The sequence below is a fragment of the Salminus brasiliensis genome, chromosome 5 (genome assembly GCF_030463535.1).
Source record: "Salminus brasiliensis chromosome 5, fSalBra1.hap2, whole genome shotgun sequence".
Lineage (NCBI taxonomy): Eukaryota > Metazoa > Chordata > Actinopteri > Characiformes > Bryconidae > Salminus > Salminus brasiliensis.
In genome coordinates this window covers 45394802-45415930 of record NC_132882.1, presented here as the reverse complement: position 1 = coordinate 45415930, position 21129 = coordinate 45394802, and the positions used below count along the sequence as shown (strand labels likewise).

General features: G+C 43.1%; 2 protein-coding genes across 4 annotated transcripts in view; one reads left to right on the top strand and one right to left on the bottom strand.

Annotated features, from left to right (window-relative positions):
* The first annotated feature begins 442 nt into the window (after positions 1-442).
* rnf115a (ring finger protein 115a) lies at positions 443-11366 on the top strand. The gene is made up of 9 exons (XM_072680627.1): positions 443-526; positions 3839-3897; positions 4359-4413; positions 5088-5356; positions 7511-7579; positions 7787-7859; positions 8338-8431; positions 9320-9435; positions 9607-11366. The coding sequence occupies exons 1-9, from the start codon at positions 449-451 to the stop codon at positions 9727-9729; spliced, it is 936 nt and encodes a 311-aa protein (XP_072536728.1). The 5' UTR covers positions 443-448; the 3' UTR covers positions 9730-11366.
* Positions 11367-11992: 626 nt separating this feature from the next.
* Positions 11993-21129, bottom strand: part of gba1 (glucosylceramidase beta 1) — a 9262-nt gene continuing 125 nt past the window's right edge. The window contains exons 1-11 of one of the 3 annotated variants that reach the window (XM_072680624.1): positions 21071-21129; positions 20389-20486; positions 19628-19822; positions 19181-19327; positions 18215-18348; positions 17678-17850; positions 16619-16856; positions 15333-15557; positions 14463-14626; positions 13506-13622; positions 11993-13284 (exon numbers count right to left, since the gene is read on the bottom strand). The exon at positions 21071-21129 is cut by the window's right edge and continues 100 nt beyond it. In XM_072680624.1, coding sequence (XP_072536725.1) covers positions 13179-13284; positions 13506-13622; positions 14463-14626; positions 15333-15557; positions 16619-16856; positions 17678-17850; positions 18215-18348; positions 19181-19327; positions 19628-19822; positions 20389-20461 — 1572 coding nt within the window. In that variant the 5' untranslated portion in view covers positions 20462-20486; positions 21071-21129 and the 3' untranslated portion in view covers positions 11993-13178. The remainder of the gene's footprint in view (positions 13285-13505; positions 13623-14462; positions 14627-15332; positions 15558-16618; positions 16857-17677; positions 17851-18214; positions 18349-19180; positions 19328-19627; positions 19823-20388; positions 20487-21070) is intronic. The other 2 variants (XM_072680626.1, XM_072680625.1) reach the window with 2 other exon arrangements.

The following is a 21129-nucleotide window of genomic DNA, read 5'->3' as shown; positions in this document are numbered from 1 at the left end:
ACGCATTTCCCCCCGCCTGTATTAATCTCCTGAGGGTAGAGCCGGACCAACACGTGTTCAGAAGCTCACTTAATCTGCAGTAGTTCCTATATAAGCTTACAAATACCGTGATGTTCCACATTAGGAACAGCCTGTAGGCGAGCTTTAATGGAGCTTCTCCATTAAAGAGGCACTACAGCCAAAATAAAAAAATAAAATAAAAAATACTGTAGCTAAATTGAGGCTGGGCACCCAATTCTGACCCCCTTGTAGCCTCAGCCTTCTGGTCTTGCCTGAATCGTAGAGAGAGAGAGAGAGAGATAGAGAAGGGTGGGGGGGGGCTGCGATGCGATGACTCAAAAGAGTCGGTTCGCTCAGCCGAATCGAACGTGCACATCACCGTCTCCTGCCTCGGCTCCGCCCCGGCGCTGACGTCACCGCTCCGTCCCTTTTCCCCCCTCTGTGTAAGATGGCGGAGGCTGCGGCGGTTCCTCCGCATCGCTTCTTCTGTCACTGTTGTAAAGGCGAAGTGAGCCCCAAACTCCCGGTAAGAGGGTGTTCTCAGCTCCTGCTTTTCACTCCAACCGTTGTCCATCTTTACCGACCCGTGACAGTCGAGTTCACCGGCTTTAATGAGTGAATTCTCTCGACGGGGCTAGCTCGGACTTAGCCAGTGGAGCTAGTAGCGGGCTAGCGGGCTGGCTAACGCTGCTGCTGCTGCTGTTGTTGTTGTTGTTGTTGTTGTTGTTGTTGTTGTTGTTGTTGTTGTTGTTGTTGGTCCGGAGCAGAACTGGGTTTATTAACAGTTAAAGCTTCATTTGTGTGCTTTTATGTGGGTTAAAGTGTGTTTTGAGGCCCGTTGATCTGCCGTGGGATTGCTCTGACAGGAGCAGCGCTTCAGAACCAGGCGAACGCAGCGGCGGCTGTTTCTGTTTCCACCGGTTCGATTCGATTTCTGACTGATTCGATTCGGATTCGATTCGGTTTCTGATGAAGAATCGTGTGGCGGGTGTAGGTGGCGGAGGAATAGGGCAGCTGATCTGGATTTTAGGGTGGTTTGGAGACCACAGCCAAACTGAAAGTGAAATATAGCTTAGCTACATGGCTAACTAGCTAGCTAACAGCTCGTGAAACGTCTGAGCTTTGTTTGTACTTCTGGATTTGAATTCGTTTTATTTCCCTTTCCTTCCAAAGTGGATTTGTTGTTGTTGTTGTTGTTGTTTGATTTGCCGATGTAGTCTAGCTGTACTGTTTAGCTGCACTGCTAACTAGCTAGCTGGCTAATGCTGTTGACAGTCCAGTGCAGATGTTCTGGAGCTAGCTAGCGACCTGCTTAGCCTGTCTGTAAAGGGGGGGAGGGGGGGTGTAAATAAACCCATTCAGGCTGAATCCGGAGTTTTCAGATTTGGATTTTTTTACAGTGGAAGTGAATGGACCCAGGCTTCGGTCGCCATGACTACAGCGCAGACACAGCCCATAATTTATTACCTATCCAAACCCACCGGTGCAGCTATACACACACACACACACACACTATACACACACACTATACATTCTATACACCACACACACACACACTATACACCGCACATACACACTATACATTCTACTCACTATACACTACACTGTACACACACTATACATTCTGTACACCACACATACACACACACACACACACACACACTATACATTCTGTACACCACACACACACACACTATACACACACACACACTATACATTCTGTACACCACACATTATACATTCTATACACCACACACACACACTATACATTCTGTACACCACACACACACACACTATACACACACACACACACACACTATACATTCTGTACACCACACACTATACATTCTGTACACCACACACACACACACTATACACCACACACACACACTATACATTCTGTACACCACACACTATACATTCTGTACACCACACACACACACACTATACACCACACACACACACTATACATTCTGTACACCACACACTATACATTCTGTACACCACACACTATACATTCTGTACACCACACACTATACATTCTGTACACCACACACACACACACTATACACACACACACACACACACACACTATACATTCTGTACACCACACACTATACATTCTGTACACCACACACACACACACTATACACCACACACACACACTATACATTCTGTACACCACACACTATACATTCTGTACACCACACACTATACATTCTGTACACCACACACACACACACTATACACCACACACACACACTATACATTCTGTACACCACACACTATACATTCTGTACACCACACACACACACTATACACACACACACACACACTATACATTCTGTACACCACACACTATACATTCTATACACCGCACATACACACTATACATTCTATACACCGCACATACACACTATACATTCTATACACCGCACATACACACTATACATTCTATACACCGCACATACACACTATACATTCTACTCACTATACACTACACTGTACACACACTATACATTCTATACACCGCACATACACACTATACATTCTATACACCGCACATACACACTATACATTCTACTCACTATACACTACACTGTACACACACTATACATTCTATACACCGCACATACACACTATACATTCTACTCACTATACACTACACTGTACACACACTATACATTCTATACACCGCACATACACACTATACATTCTACTCACTATACACTACACTGTACACACACTATACATTCTGTACACCACACACACACACTATACACACACACACACACTATACATTCTGTACACCACACACTATACACACACACACACACACTATACATTCTGTACACCACACACTATACATTCTATACACCGCACATACACACTATACATTCTATACACCGCACATACACACTATACATTCTACTCACTATACACTACACTGTACACACACTATACATTCTATACACCGCACATACACACTATACATTCTACTCACTATACACTACACTGTACACACACTATACATTCTATACACCGCACATACACACTATACATTCTACTCACTATACACTACACTGTACACACACTATATATTTATACACCGCACATACACACTATACATTCTACTCACTATACACTACACTGTACACTACACTGTACACACACTATACATTCTATACACCACACATGCACACTGCACATTCTGTACACCACACATACACACTATACACTACACTGTACACACACTATATATTCTATACACCACACATACACACTATACATTCTATACACCGCACATACACACTATACATTCTACTCACTATACACTACACTGTACACACACTATATATTCTATACACCACACATACACACTATACATTCTACTCACGATACACTACACTGTACACACACTATATATTCTATACACCACACATGCACACTGCACATTCTGTACACCACACATACACACTATACACTACACTGTACACACACTATATATTCTACTCACTATACACTACACTGTACACACTATGCATTCTATACACACTATACACCATACACACACTACATACTGTACACTATATACACTACACTGTACACACATTACTGCACAGTTTGTACAGGTTTAATAAATATGATCTGTGAAGAGTTTCCATTATTATTTACATAAAAACACTGGATAGATTCGCCCTTTAGAGCTGAGCTGCAGTGATTCATCAGTTTCCAGGCTTTTGTATTTGTGGCTGCACTGAGAGTCTGATGGGTTCCTCACACTGTTCTGGGGGCGCTTTTAGCTGGACATTGCTGATGGTCTGTTTGTTGTGTTTAGGAATACATCTGCCCCAGATGTGACTCTGGATTCATCGAGGAGGTGACGGAAGACTCCAGGTGAGATGGTCTTGCGTGTGTGTGTGTGTGTGTGTGTGTGTGTGTGCGTGTGTGTGTGCGTGTGTGTGTGCGCGTGTGTGTGTGCGTGTGTGTGTGCGTGCGTGTGTGTGTGTGTGTGTGTGTGTGTGTGATAAATTCCTGCTTCCTCCTCATTCTCTGTCTGTGACGGTAATGGCATGTTGAAACTCCAGCATGACGACTGCAGTCCAACACCAGACCATTTCCTCCTCTTAACCTTCAGTGTTAAAGGGCCCACATCCTAAACCTCCTAAACCTCGTCATTAATGCTTTATTATTCATTTATTTACTTAGAGAGATCTGTTTATTTATTATTAATATTTATGAGCTTAGTTATGCGCTGTCATTATATTAAAACCAGTATTTTAGAAGTTTTGCAATGGTCAATATTATTATATTAGATTATATTCTGATTGATAACACTGTGTTTGTGCTCTCTTTAGTCTTCTGGACAGTGGCTCCAATGGCCTTGATGACACAGCTTCACAGTTTGCAGAGGTATGTTGCCCCTCGCTTCAGAAATGTCCTAATATTAAAGGAGTAGTTCATCCAAAACTGCAGTGTAGCCTGAAATGTAGTTGATCAGGCAAGACCTCAATGCTTATGTAGTTTTACACTGGAGCTAAATGTGTCCAATAAATCACACCTGTGCTGTTCCAAACCTGGCTAGTGTGCCCCCTAGTGGGTGGAAGTTCAGTTCGGTTCAGTTCAAATATAGGGAGGACTTGGCGGTACTGGTGGGCTGCGACCGTCAATGCTCCCACTAGACACTGCAGCAATGCACGGACCAGGAAAGCCTCTGATTGGCTGCTTTCTTCCCTTCCAGTGCTTTCTGCTCGTTTATCAACCCTGTAATGTGTGTTTCATATCTCTAAAACACAGTATTGATTATTAATTATTATAATAATTATAATTGTGTTAGATGTAAAGATTGGGGTCAGACGGTGGTTCCTTTAGTGTTGTGTTTAAACCCTGACCACTAGAGGGCAGTATTGTTTTTTCAGATCCCACTGTTCTGAGAGGGTGGGTGCTTGCTGAGGTGCAGGGTGCAAATTAATTTGCATGGATTCTGTACACTGTATCACTGCTCTCTCTCTCTCTCTCTCTCTCTCTCTCTCTCTCTCTCGCTCTCTCTCTCTCTCTCTCTCTCTCTCTCTCTCTCGCTCTCTCAGCTTTGGCAGCTTTTGTTTGTGGAGCGGCCGTTCACAGTGGACCTGGACAGCCCCGACTCGGAGCCACGGGTCCCCGGAGGCGCTGGGGGTTTGGGTCTGGGCGGAGGGCCGTTTGGTGGCTCTGTCCCTGGTGGACTTGGCGGGGGCCTCGGAGGTCCACTAGGAGGAGGAGAGCACTGGGGGCCCGGCCGTCCACCACGCTTACACACTCAGAGGAGATACAGGTCCAGAGGCAGCAGCCGACCGGATCGATCTCCGGCTGTTGAGGGGTGAGTGGCTGGGAGGTTAACATGAAGTAAAGCTCAGCCGAACTCTGCTTCCCTTTTACCTCCACTGTAGAACTCCAGCTCTGACTGGGGGAGGTTATCTAGAACCGAGCGTTTCGCTATTTGGGCCTTCGGTTAGCACTGCTCTGTTTTCCGTCTCTCGGCTCTGTATTAACGTGCTCTGCCATCGACACACAGTTCAGTACAGCAGTTCAGCCAGAACCGACACACATCGCGCTTCCCTCTCCCGCAGCGGCTTCTGGCCGGTTCTCTGGAGTTTTGCTCGATGCCTCCTACTCTTGTTCTTGTTCTTGGTTGCTCTCTCACCTTCTAGTAGTTTCACTTTCTTCTGGCTACTGAAATCTCAATCTCTGTCTTTAGTTCGTTATCTAAAGCTTCGCTCAGCCGAGATGAATTAAAGAGGACTTCCTCTCAGACAGGGAAGCCCAGTTCACCCAGAACGTGAATTAGCATTAGCCAATCAGGATAATCAGAATTAATAAATGAAGTCCCACATAAAATATATAAATTAGAACACTGTTTATATCAATTTTATTTTTATTAAATATCCAAGATTATTTTCTAAAAACATTCATATCCAGTATGAAGCTCTAATATCATTCATATCCAGTATGAAGTTCTAATATCATTAATATCCAGTATGAAGCTCTAATAACATTAATATCCAGTATGAAGCTCTAATAGCATTAATATCCAGTATGAAGTTCTAATAGCATTAATATCCAGTATGAAGCTCTAATAGCATTAATATCCAGTATGAAGTTCTAATAGCATTAATATCCAGTATGAAGTTCTAATAGCATTAATATCCAGTATGAAGCTCTAATAGCATTAATATCCAGTATGAAGCTCTAATAGCATTAATATCCAGTATGAAGCTCTAATAACATTAATATCCAGTATGAAGCTCTAATAACATTAATATCCAGTATGAAGGTATTTTTATATATATATACTTTATAGCATAACAAAGTTGCAGTTTTCAGTGTAACAGTGTATTTGTAAGTATGTTATGTATTTTTTATTATTATTATAATTTAAACATTTGTATGTAATTGAATGTAATTTCTTTCGCTATAGAAAAGACATTCCAGCAGCTTGGAGTAAAGCACATCGCTACACACTGACTGGTGGTCAGGGCTAGTGTGGCGTGAAAAAGCGTGTTCTCAGATATTTGCACCCCAGTCGGATTGCGTGGTCAGCGCTGTTGTGAAATGGACAGTAGAGCGTGAGGGGAAGAGTGTGACTGTGCTGTTATCCGTGCTGAGTTTACCCAGAACACACTTCTCTCACACTTCACAGCTCACGTCCACGTCCAGCGCACTGCGTATGAGGTGTTACGCTCTCGGCAGCTGGTTTTCAGTGTCAGAACGAGGTGGAAGTGCCAGTGTTGCCACATTCCTGCATTTGTAGAGCTGAGGAGACGGGCTGAATGACGGCAGGCCTCATAATGAACGATACATTTACTACAGAGAGCAGGATTGGTGCTGGTCACCTGGATGCATCCCTATTAAATCACTATTAATCATTTTCTTTTTATTCAGAGCCATGTTCTCAATAAACGTGACAGGGTGGTAAATTTCATTTTCATTTTAAGGTTCAAATGAGGTCGTGTCGTCTTTGTGATGTCATTTAAAGCAGCAGTACATTAATGGCAGACAAGACAGGTTGGTGGTAAGCCCAGCTGAGGGATGCACACAAGGCCTTAAATGTAAACCCAGATATAAGACACAGACATAATCCTGAAGATAATGAAGAATAAGAGTCCCATTAATTTTGTCATGTTTTAGATGCAAATGTCACGTCGGCCAATACAGTTATGTGAAAAATGAACATGCTAATTTATTTATTTATTTATTTTAAAAAGACTATGTACTAATGACTTTTAAAAATGTTTTATTTATTATTTTATAATAATACATATATTTCATTATTATTATTATTATTTTGTGTTTATTTATTTGTTTTTATTGTTAAACAACAAACACAAAAATTGTTACATACCATGGTTAAAAGTCTGCTCTCCCTTAGTAGATTGTGTGGTTTATTTCTGTATTATTATTATTTTTTTTTTTTTATTAATATTCTAACAGTGTATCCCTTTTTTAATCTCTTTTTTTCCCTCCACTCTTTCAGAATAGTACAACAGTTTCTTGCTGGACTTTTTGCTAATTCAGGAGTTCCAGGTTCACCTCCACTGTCATGGTAAAGTAAAACCATCATTTTCAGTTCAGTTCAGTTAGTTTTCAATAAGTCATAAAGTCGCTGAAAGTTTGATTGTTGGATTTTACTGTTGCTAAAATGTCAGATTGTGATACAGTGTCTAACCAGATGCCAGTATATCCCATCTTCAGTTCGTTTAGATGTGCTAAAATTCTCTACTTTGAAAATAACGTGTGTTTTTGTGTGTAGGACGGGCATGCTGCACTCGAACCCTGGTGACTACGCCTGGGGACAGGGGGGTTTGGATGCAGTCATTACACAGGTACCACAAACTGAGACCATATGAAAGTTTATATATCCCTACTGAGAGACTGTAGCTCCGCCTCCTCAGTATATATCACAATACCTACATTTAGAGCGTTATTAATTATTATTCACCCCAATGAGAGACTGTAGCTCCGCCTCCTCAGTGTATATCACAATACCTACATTAAGAGCGTTATTAATTATTATTCACCCTAATGAGAGACTGTAGCTCCGCCTCCTCAGTGTATATCACAATACCTACATTTAGAGCGTTATTAATTATTATTCACCCTAATGAGAGACTGTAGCTCCGCCTCCTCAGTGTATATCACAATATCTACATTTAGAGCGTTATTAATTATTATTCACCCTAATGAGAGACTGTAGCTCCGCCTCCTCAGTGTATATCACAATACCTACATTTAGAGCGTTATTAATTATTATTCACATATGATTATGTATCTCTCTCTTCTCTCTCTCTCTCTCTCTCACAGTTACTGGGTCAGTTTGAGAACACAGGTCCTCCTCCTGCAGAGAAAGAGAAGATCTCCTCGCTCCCCACAGTCATCGTCTCTCAGGAACAGGCCGGTCAGTGTCTCTCCTCTTGTGTTCTCGTTTCCTCAACAGACCTTCCTCACCTCCTGTTCAGTCAGAAATGCTAATGATGCTAGTAGAGGGTGTAAAGGTCAATAGGCCTCAGATAGCATTCAATAGGACAATAACGTCTGAGTGGCCCAGCTGTCTAAGCGCTGGCTGCCGTCTATAGCGACGCTTATAGGTATTTGGTTAACCATGCGAGGTGTCTGTGTTCCAATACTAAAATCACTAGTCTGTACATGTTTGCTCATATATAATTCTATGTTCCAATACACTATAGAGACAAAAGTATTTGGACACCTGCTCATTCACTGTCTCTTCAGAAATCAAGGGTATTAAAGAGTTGATCCTGCTTCTGTTGGAGTAACTGTCTCTACTGTCCAGAGAAGAAGACTTCTACTAGATTTTGAATAGAGCATTGCAGTGAGGGTTTGATTGCATTCATCAACAAGAGCGTTAGTGAGGTCAGGATGTTTGGGACAATCACCACCCCACCTCATCATCCCCAACTTATCCATAAAAGTACTGGATGGAGCTCCACCACCATCATTCCAGAGCTCCACAGCTCCTCAATGCTGGGGGGGGGGCTTCATACCCCTCTAGCCCACGCCTGGCATTATTAGGCAGCATGGATTCATTTTATTATCTTTACAGGTACTAGACAAGCTGTGTGTGTCGGTGTCCGCAATAAATGCAACTTAAAGTAGCTAAATGCATTCATTAAAAGGGGTGTCCACAAACATATGGACATGTAGTGTATGTATGTATGTATGTAAGCAAATAAATATTTGTCTAATAAATCTGCTGCTAAAAGGTGGAGCTACAGAACAGGTGTTCTTCATCTGTCTGTCTGTCTGTCTCCCCATCTCCCTCTTCCAGACAGCAGTATGGAGTGTCCGGTGTGTAAAGAAGACTACACGGTCGGAGAGCCGGTCAGGCAGCTGCCCTGTAACCACTTCTTCCACAGCGACTGCATCGTACCCTGGCTGGAACTGGTGAGACCGAGTTGACTCAGGGAGCCCTGACCCTTTATGAGCGATTGAGCTGAAACGGGGCGGGGTTAACTGTACCAGACTGAAGGGGGCGCTGTTTTGTCTGCTGAATCCATGTTTACACCTTAACACATCAGAATCTCTCTCTCTCTCTCTCTCTCTCTCTCTCGGCAGCATGACACATGTCCAGTGTGCAGGAAGAGTTTGAGTGGAGAGGACAGCAGCAGCAGCAATCAGCCTCCGACAGAGCCATCCCTAAACACTGACCCCCGCACACAGGAGAGATGGTCCTTCTGAGAGAGACACACACACACACACACACACATTTGTCTCATCTCTGCTCTCTACCTGTCTGACTCACACATGAGGGTCTGCCGCTGTTAGGCTTTCCCTACTGGTCTTAACACAGCCCCCCCCCCCCTTTCTCTCTCTCTTCTTTGTTCATCTCTCTCTCTCTCTCTCTCTCTCTCTCTCTCTCTCTCTCTCGACCTCTCCGGTTCTCGTACTGTTTACTGCGGCTTGTTTACTTTTTTTTTTTTTTTTTTTTTTTTTAAACACCTCGCTCCTTCGCCGTCTCCATCGTGGCCTGTCACTCCTCCATTTCCTGTCTCTCTGTTTATTTACACCTGCACTACTTTTCTTTTTTATATATATAAATATTCTGTCTGTCTCTCTTTGTGTTTGATTTCACCTCTGCCTTCCCAGTTTATAACCCCTCCACCCTCCTCCGCCTCCACCTCCCGCATAAGCAGCACGGTCCTGCTGCGGCTGTAACCAGTTCCGGAATGTACAGAGCTCCTCGTCCCGTAAAGCCGAGCTGCGCAGGCTCCATACACCCTCACCACATTCAGTGTGAAGTCCATGGTCTCTCCACGGGGTTCCAGCGTCTACGCGGTTCTTCATCTGTGCTTTATTTGTTGCGCTCCTCCTCTTCCTCTTCCTCCTCTCTCTGATGTTCTGTTGCTCTTCTTCGGCTCACTTTAAAGAGGTGGTCCATCCTGACCTCTATCTGCTGTATCTGTAGAGTACGGTCCATCACCACAGACCCTCATTTGAACTCAGTAAAGAGCAGAAACTCACTGACTCTAATCTCACTGATAATAGAAGTCAATGGGCAGATGCTGAGCTCCGCGGGTAAACGCATGGGTGTCTGTAGAGCACTAGGTTGTGTAGTTGGATCTTTCACACTTGGGACTAGTTTTCCAGAGGGAAGAATTTGTGTTCGTGTGTTTCCGGCACAGCGATGTGGGCGGAGCCTGTCAAAACCCCGCCCCTGTATTATAGTATTACAGTTTACAGAATATCTGAAATAATTCTTAACAGATTTAAAGCTTAGTTAGACAGATTAGTTATTTAATATTTGCATATTCACCAATCTAATATTCGCACACATGTTTAATCACAGAGTTCAGCATCCGCATATTGATTTATGTGAGTTGAGTTTAGTGTGTTTTCTGCTCTCTTCTAGAAAACGTGTTGTAATGATGGGAAGCAGCTACGCTAAAGATCCAGCAGCTACAGATATACAATAATACATACTGGATCACCCCTTTAAAGAGCTGTCTGTGGGATCATACAGTCAGTCTTGTCTGGGTAGTGGATTCTCTCTCAGCCTCTGCGTACCCCTCCTTCCCTCTCTCTCTCTCTCTCTCTGGTGTATATATCACACACACATCTGCATCTGTATTAGTTCTCCTTTCACTCTCATTTGTATCACTTATTTTGTTTTTTTTTTTGTTTTTTTGTAAATAATTTTAGTTCCAAAAACTCATTCAAAGAAAAGCAAAAGCATTCTGAAATGAAAACAAATGAATCCCTAAATATTAAAATATATATTATATATATGACGTTTATGATGATGATAATGATGATAATGATGACGATGATGATGACGACGACGACGATGTATTAATAATAAAACTGAATAAAAATCAGTTCCATGTTGATCTTGCTAAGACAGGCTTGCATGAGTTCTATGTAAGTAGGGCTGGAGCGATATGGTAAAAATACTACATCACGATATTTAAAGACGTTTACGTAATCTAAACACATCGGTATCAGATTTTATATAAAGTACTGTACTAAATACAGTCTAATTACACTGTTAGTAATGAAACCTGCAGCTGATCAGTAGATGTTTATTAACACTAACCGTCTCCTCCATATGAGTAGAAAAGGTTATCGTTATCACGATACCTAATTTATCACAATGCGATAAAATATCGTCATATTGCCCAGCTCTATATGTGTGCAGGAGCCACGGATATGGTCTGATTTCATGCTTTTATGAGCGATTAAACTGGTTTGCTGGTCAATGCAGTGGTCAAAGCTCAGTCATATAAACACTGGATTGATATTAAACATCGTAAAAAAAATTCGTTAACAGATTTAAGGCTTAGTTTGACTGAAAATCTGACTTGAGGTATTGACTTCTATTATGAGTGAGTTTAGAGTCTGTGTGTTTCTGCTCTTTTCCGAGTTCAGCAGGTGGAGATGAGGAGGAAATGTTCCGGGACGATGCAGCGTTTCCGTTACGCACTGGATTGATGGTGCTCGACTCCGTAGTTAACACAGGTTTATTAGCACGGTGGCGCCGATGAAATCAGATTACATCACTTGACATGTGTTTGAATCACAGAGTCATCCTCGATCGACACCATTAAAGTGCAAAAAGGCAACAGCAGCAGCTCCGAAATTAAAAATGTACAAATTCCACTTCAGCACAAACGATCCATATAAAACCCATTGATTTTGCACTCGCTCGGGAGCGCCCTCTAGTGTCTGCAAGGTGGAACGTGACGCTTCTCTGGTTCCCGTACAGATTTCATTCAGAATTACGCATCAGGCAACACCGCTGGATGCTGAATGGCTGGTCATCTACGTTATTATCTACGTGATCACGTAGAACCGACCAATAGAAATGCTCCAAAATTAAACGTGCGGTTCTAGAAGAACACTGAGCTCATGCTAAGGTTCTAACATCTCAGTCCTACAAAATGAAGGTTCCTGAAAGGTTGTAAGAAAACTTTTGAATGGGTGTAGAACCATGAGCTTAGGCTGAAGTTCTTAAATTATTAAAGTTCTGTCATTCTTAAATATTATAGACATCTATGTTCTAAACAAGAACCATTTAGGAACCTACATTTTTTTATTTAAGTGTGAGATGTTAGGTTTAATAGTGTTTAAGGTAAAGGTTCTAACCCCATTAAATATGTTTTCTAGACCTCCATGTTCTAAACCAAGAACCATTTGGGAACCTAAATTATTTAAGTATGAGATTAAGAAATTTAAGCCTGAAGAACCTCAGCGTTAGGTTAAGGTTCTATCCCTTTTAAATACTGCTGGACCTCTCATGTTCTAACCAAGAACCATTAAGGAACCATTATCTTCAAGACTATCTTCAACATTCAAAGGGGGCCCTGAGTGGGTGGTCCAGTGGACTAAGGCACCGTCACTATGATCAGAGGGTCACTGGTTCAAATCCCAGTCATGCTGCCTTGGGCCTTGATTGAGGAACCTCACATTAGGTTAAGGTTCCATCCCTTTTAAATATTCCCACAGGATCTCCATGTTCTAACCAAGAACCGCTTAGGGGCCTTCGCTGGTAGGACTGAGAGGGTTAACGTTAATTACAGCAGCTGAAATGTGTTGGGGTGTGGTGATTGTTCAGCAGGTGATGCAGCCTGGGAACTCAGAGCAATACACCTTCCCTGCAGTCCTGACAGGCCGGAGCTGTAGAGGGTTGATCAGGCCCTGTTCCAGAGCAGCGTGAGGAGGGAGTGAGGAGGAGCACTGGAGGGGAGAAAGCCCACCGTCTGATCCCACACCTCAAACCGCACCTCCTCGTCAGACCTACAGGAGTGAAGCACACAGCTTATTTTACAATGCAGTACAACAGTTAAAGGGGTGGTCCGGTGTGTATCATCCTGACCTCTATCTGCTGTATCTGTAGAGTACGGTCCATCACCACAGACCCTCATTTCTACATGATTCCCTGAACTGGGCAACCTGGTAAACTTACAGGTGACAGAAAGAGGTCAGTGGTAAAGTCACACTTCCTCCGTCTTCCTCACCTGTTCAGAACGATCAGCGCCGCTGAGCCGTCAGGTCTGATGAAGGCCGTGGTTTCCAGGGCGGAGTGTTCTGAAACTGACACGCCCACTCGCTGAGACCCCTCCCACAGGAACTTACTGCGTTTACAGAAACAGAGTTCATCAGTATGTAGGCAGCCTTGGAGCTTCATACTAGATATTAATGCTATTAGAACTCCATACTGGATATTAATGTTATTAGAGCTTCATACTGGATATTAATGTTATTAGAGCATCATACTGGATATTAATGCTATTAGAGCTTCATACTGGATATTAATGCTATTAGAGCTTCATACTGGATATTAATGTTATTAGAGCTGGATATTAATGCTATTAGAGCTTCATACTGGATATTAATGTTATTAGAGCTGGATATTAATGTTATTAGAGCTTCATATTGGATATTAATGCTATTAGAGCTGGATATGAATGTTATTAGAACTTCATACTGGATATTAATGTTATTAGAGCTGGATATGAATGTTATTAGAGCTTCATACTGGATATGAATGTTATTAGAGCTTCATACTGGATATTAATGTTATTAGAACTTCATACTGGATATTAATGATATTAGAGCTTCATACTGGATATTGATGCTATTTGAGCTTCATACTGGATATTAATGCTATTAGAGCTTCATACTGGATATTAATGTTATTAGAGCTTCATACTGGATATTAATGCTATTAGAGCTTCATACTGGATATTAATGCTATTAGAGCTTCATACTGGATATTAATGTTATTAGAGCTTCATACTGGATATTAATGCTATTAGAGCTTCATACTGGATATTAATGCTATTAGAGCTTCATGCTGGATATTGATGCTATTAGAGCTTCATACTGGATATTAATGTTATTAGAACTTCATACTGGATATTAATGTCATGAGGTCATGTTATGAGGGTCACGCTGCAGTACAGCAGTCTCACCTAAAGTGGGCCATACTGTAGAAGGTGGGCTGCTTGTAGAAGACGTCCCTGCTGCTGTCCACGATGATGCTGCTGTCCACAAAATTCTTCGCCCAGTTCGGACCACCGCTCAGATCTACTGCTAAATTCCAGTCCATCCATCCGGTCACATAGTTATTCAGGTCCTACAGCCGAGAGAAAGAGAGAATCTTTACGCTAGATGTTGCAACATTGTTGTGAGGAGAATTTGATTACATCCAGCCTCAGGAGAGCATCAGTGAGGTCAGGCACTGAAGTTGGGTAAATAGCTCTGCCACTCCAACTCATCCCAAATGTACTGGAAGGAGCTCTATCACTCCCGAGAACCCCAGTCCAATGCTCGGCACTGGGCACAGTAAATACTGGTAAGTGTTTTTCTAAGGAGGTTATACAAGCTGTCCAGAAACTTTTGGACGTTACAGAAGTAACGTCAGCATATGTAGTGTTGGATCTCACAGTACTGTCTAATGGATCTTCTAAAGCTGAGCTGTATTGATGACAGAAGCCCAGCCTCCGCAGGCATTCAGTGTATAGTCACACAAAGCTAGAACTGACTCAGTCAGCAAGACCAGTTCCACAATAGACCATGTGACTCCCCCTAACTGACCCAGTTCAACTGCCCCTGCAGGAAACCTCCAGGTCATCTCCCAACGGAAAATGACTAACGATAAAAAAAAAAAAAAAAAGCTTTAATGGGTGGGGTTAAACTGCTCTAGGCCGAACGGGCGCGGCTTAACTCATGTAGGCCAATGAAGGCTAAGCGTGTTCATATATGCAACATCACAGCCAGGATCTCATATGGACCCTTTAAAAGGAACTGATCCAAAGTGACTCATATGGCGAATCTGGTACCTCTATAATATCGTGGGAGTAGTCCTCTGCTCTCCTCCAGCTGCCCAATCGCACGCCGCGGTCAAATTTGCTCCAGCCAGAACACGCCTCGGTGGCAAACAGGAAGTACTCAGGGTAGAGGTCGTGTGTGGTTCCTAAAGTGATCCCGGGGGGTGTGAAGGGGTCCCAGTACCAGTGAACGCCAATGCCATGGACATAGCGAGCAGCACGAAGGTCACTCAGAACCTACAGCAGGAACGACATCCTCCCAGTGTAAACAACCGCCCTGCACAATTCCTCAACACCTTAAACTCCGGCCTTAGACTCCTATCCACTATGGATTATTCAGTATCTACTGTTAATCATTCAGTATCCAGTACACATTATTATTCAGTATCTACTATGAATTATTCAGTATCTACTGTTAATCATTCAGTATCCACTATGAATTATTCAGTATCTACTGTTAATTATTCAGTATCCAGTACACATTATTATTCAGTATCTACTATGAATTATTCAGTATCTACTATGAATTATTCAGTATCTACTGTTAATTATTCAGTATCTACTGTTAATCATTCAGTATCCACTATGAATTATTCAGTATCTACTGTTAATCATTCAGTATCCAGTACATATTATTATTCAGTATCTACTGTTAATCATTCAGTATCCAGTACAAATTATTATTTAGTATCCACTATGAATTATTCAGTATCTACTATGAATTATTCAGTATCCACTATGAATTATTCTGTATCTACTGTTAATCATTCAGTATCCAGTACAAATTATTATTCAGTATCCACTATGAATTATTCAGTATCTACTGTTAATCATTCAGTATCCAGTACAAATTATTATTCAGTATCTACTGTTAATTATTTAGTATCCACTATGAATTATTCAGTAACTATTATGAATTATTCAGTTTCTACTACGAATTATTCAGGATCTACTACAAATTATTCAGTATCTACTATGAATTATTCAGTATCTACTGTTAATTAGTCAGTATCCACTATGAATTATTCAGTATCTACTGTTAATTAGTCAGTATCCACTATGAATTATTCACTATCTACTGTTAATTATTCCAAATCTACTGTTAATTATTCAGTATTCACTGAATTACTCATATATTTACTACAACCTAATTAGTATATACACTATAAAATCAGTTCTAAAGATTGTAAGTTCTCTAAGATCTATGCTCTGAATGTTTCTAAGTTCTAAGTTCTACATTCTCAAGGATCTTGGTTCTGGATGTAAAATCTCACTAAACATGTCCATCTCTCTCTTACCACTTTGGCCCAGTGAGGAAGCAGGAGCCTTTGGTCGTCCAGGATTATCACCTGGGTCTTGGCGTAAGGGGAGGAATGGAGGGCGGGGCCAAGGTCCAGTGCAATCCAATCCCGCTGCTGTTCTGGAGTAAAACCCAAAGCCTGGAAGCTATAATTGGTCATTTCGCCTGCAGTGGGTTCGTTACCTGTGGTCAGAGCCCAGAACGAAATGTTGTGTTTCTCGTACTCCTCCAGGAACCTGAGCGGGTGAAGACCAGCAACAAAAACAGGAAAGTTATATTTATGATCCACACGCTCATTCTGACAGACTGTAATACACTACAGGAAGCGTAGGGGGCGCTCTATAATGCTCTATAATGATCATATGACCCACACGCTCATTCTGACAGACTGTAATACACTACAGGAAGCGTAGGGGGCGCTCTATAATGCTCTATAATGTTCATATGATCCACACTCTCATTCTGACAGACTGTAATACACTACAGGAAGCGTAGGGGGCGCTCTATAATGCTCTATAATGATCATATGACCCACACGCTCATTCTGACAGACTGTAATACACTACAGGAAGCGTAGGGGGCGCTCTATAATGCTCTATAATGTTCATATGATCCACACTCTCATTCTGACAGACTGTAATACACTACAGGAAGCGTAGGGGGCGCTCTATAATGCTCTATAATGTTCATATGATCCACACGCTCATTCTGACAGACTGTAATACACTACAGGAAATGTAGGGGGCGCTCTATAATGCTCTATAATGTTCATATGATCCACACGCTCATTCTGACAGACTGTAATACACTACAGGAAGTGTAGGGGGCGCTCTATAATGCTCTATAATGATCATATGATCCACACGCTCATTCTGACAGACTGTAATACACTACAGGAAGTGTAGGGGGCGCTCTACAATGCTCTATAATGTTCATATGATCCACACGCTCATTCTGACAGACTGTAATACACTACAGGAAGCGTAGGGGGCGATACTGTTTGTATTGTTACATTTAATTAAAGGTGTAATTGTAACGTGTAGCTCAGTTCATGCACCTGATGTGGTACTGAGCCCAGGTCTTATACTCTTTGCCTCCCGGCTTGCCTTTGAGTGAGCCCTTGCCCATGAGTGCTCCATTGGTCTTCATCCAGGCGGGGGCGCTCCAAGCAGAAGCCAACAGAGCCAGAGGGCGAGGAGATAGAGCCTGAGCCCGCTGCAGCAGAGGAATCTTGTGGGGGGGGGGGGGGGGGGGGGGGGGGGGAGTGAGAATTACTATACTGTAATGCAGTGGAAGGTCAAGAGAAGTGGTGAACGACATCAAGCGTCGGGTCCCCAGCTCCACCCAATCAGCTAACAGACACCTGTACCGGCCAACATCGCTTTAGAGTGATGAGGTGACAGAGCGCCATCTACCCACCCGGAGAGAGAGCACAGCCAATTGTGCTCCCTCTGACTCCGCCACATATCATGGCAACCGTAGGGAAATGTGATGCGTGGTCGTATTTACAGATATATCATTTAAATCTATATATCGGCACGTGTCAGATTTCAGGATGAGTAATCAGCATGTCTGAGTATGACCGGTGTCGTACCTTCATGTGGGTGTCCTCTTTAGCCAGGCTGAAGTGAAGCAGGCTGTAATCTCCAGGTGTGTCGGCGTACGTGTACAAGCGAGTGGAGAAATCGCAGCTGGCTATCGGCACTCTGACCACCTTATACTCTATACCTGTATACACAGGAAGGAGGCGAGGAAAGGGGTGAGACAGGGAGGAAAACGGTGGAACAGGGTGGAAAGGGGTGAGACAGGGAGGAAAAGGGAGGAACAGGGTGGAACAGGGTGGAAAGGGGTGAGACAGGGAGGAAAAGGGAGGAAAACGGTGGAACAGGGTGAGACAGGGAGGAAAGGGGTGAGACAGGGAGGAAAGGGGTGAGACAGGGTGGAACAGGGTGAAACAGGGAGGAAAGGGGTGGAAAATTGTGGAAATAGATGGGAAAGGGTAGAACAGGGTGGAACAGGGTAGAACAGGGAGGAAAGGGGTGGAACAGGGTGGAAAAAGATAGAACAGGGTGGAACAGGGTGAAACAGGGAGGAAAGGGGTGAGACAGGGAGGAAAGGGGTGAGACAGGGTGGAACAGGGTGGAACAGGGTGGAACAGGGAGGAAAAAGATAGAACAGGGTGGAAAAGGGTAGAACAGGGTGGAAAAGGGTGGAACAGGGTGGAACAGGGTGGAACAGGGTGGAACAGGGAGGAACAGGGAGGAACAGGGTGAAACAGAGTGGAAAATGAAGGAAAAGGGTGGAAATTTATGGAAAAGGGTGAAATGGGGTGGCACAGGGTAGAACATAGTGGAAAAGGGTGGAACAGGATGGAACAGGGAGGAAAGGGGAGGAAAAGGGTGGAACAGGGTGGCACAGGGTGGAAAAGGGAGTTAAAGGGTGGAACAGAGAGGAACAGGGTGGAACTGCAGGTATTACTCTGTATGTAGTTGTACTGGATACATTTTGTGGCCTAAAAACACCACTCACGCCCCCACCCCCACCCCTCTCACTCCCTCACCCTCTGGAGAGAAGTACTGGCGGAGCAGCTGGTCCTGGGCTCCAGCGGACAGGGACAGGATGTTGATGGCAGCTGCATCAGTCATGGCTCCCCCGAAGCCCTTAACATGCTGGTACTTCTGCTGAGGAACCAGAGTGATCCTCAGAGCTGAGGGAGAGAAGCAGGAGAAACTGGGTCAGAGCGAGCAGGAACCACTGTCCTGTAGGGGGGGGGGGGGTAGATAATAAAAGTGTATGTCTATACTGAACATCCACTTGGCAGTACTTCTCTACAGAGACTGGACAAGCTGTGTGTGTGTGTGTGCATTTGCACATCTGTGTCAGCAATGGGTGCAACTTAAAGTAGCTAAATAGACGGGGTGTCCACAAACATTTGGACATACAGTGTACGATATATCCATCACAAACCGCTCCCGTCGCTACCCCTACCGTCTGCTATTGGTCTCACCTGAACCCGTGCTGTTCTTCTGTACCTGGCCCTGCTTCCTCTGAAGCCTGCTGCCCGCCTTGCTGGTCAGAAACGTCAGAAACTGACCCACGGCGGGTAAAGTGACCTGACCCACGGAGTCGCAGTGTGTGGCGTTACACTCACACGCCACAGAGTCTTTGGTGAACATCCGAGCCTCACAGCTTTCACCTCCTGCTATGAAAATATAGCACAAAGTATGTTCATGTGAAATTTCATCATAAATAAACAAATCGATCAATAAATAAACAAATATAACGAATAATAACATCATAAACATTCAAACACACACATCATGTTTCTAATCAACCAGTGTCCAGAAAATTAACTGATGCGAACATAAACAGAGGCTGCACTGTAGCCTGGCTAGCTCTCACTGTGAGCTGTAGCAGTGTGTGAAACTACCTCCACCATGTTTGGAAGCTGCACTGTAGCCTGGCTAGCTCTCACTGTGAGCTGTAGCAGTGTGTGAAACTACCTCCACCATGTTTGGAGGCTGCACTGTAGCCTGGCTAGCTCTCACTGTGAGCTGTAGCAGTGTGTGAAACTACCTCCACCATGTTTGGAGGCTGTACTGTAGTCTGGCTAGCTCTCACTGTGAGCTGTAGCAGTGTGTGAAACTACCTCCACCATGTTTGGAAGCTGCACTGTAGCCTGGCTAGCTCTCACTGTGAGCTGTAGCACTGTGTGAAACTACCTCCACCATGTTTGGAGGCTGTACTGTAGCCTGTAGATGAACTCACCTCGGATGTGTGTGACGACCCCTGCCACAACAACACACACAATAAGGTGTGTGTAAGACGTTAACCCCATCATACTCCCTCAGTTAGCTCTGGCTCGCCTGTAAAAATTAAAAATAAAAATAAGGATTAGATATCTGATATTAGCATATCATAGAGCACCTGTGCCTATATTAGCCTGAAACTGTCAAAATAAAAGTCCTGATAATAAATCAAATTAAATGGACATCTACACAATAAATAAATAATAAATAAATATATGTTTTGTAGAGTGTTTAGACTATTTTATGCTATGTTTTGGTGTAATATAAAAAAAGGTGAAAGGTGTGAGCTACAGTAAACTGTAAAAAATGAGGACCTGTGGAAATCGTTTGCTTTATACAAATGACTAAAGGTGAAAATTGTAGTTTTACGAGGTTGTTTTACTTAGTAATATACATGTAGAGATTGAAAATAGCATAAATTAAAAAATTATTTAATTTTAATGCCTCTTAGTTGTAGTTTGAGTCGTATTCGCAAGCTTGTCAGGCTAATTGTCCGTTCCACCTTAAATGGTGCAGCAGTTCCATTCTGGCGCCTGAGGCGCCAGAATGGAACTGCTGCACCATTTAAGGTGGAACGGACAATTAGCCTGACAAGCTTCCTTCCACAAAACCGAGTGACTTCTACACTTAACACCACCCACCTCTGTAAATATACGTCGTTTTCTACCTTCTCGTTCATTCATTTAGTGGAACATAACTT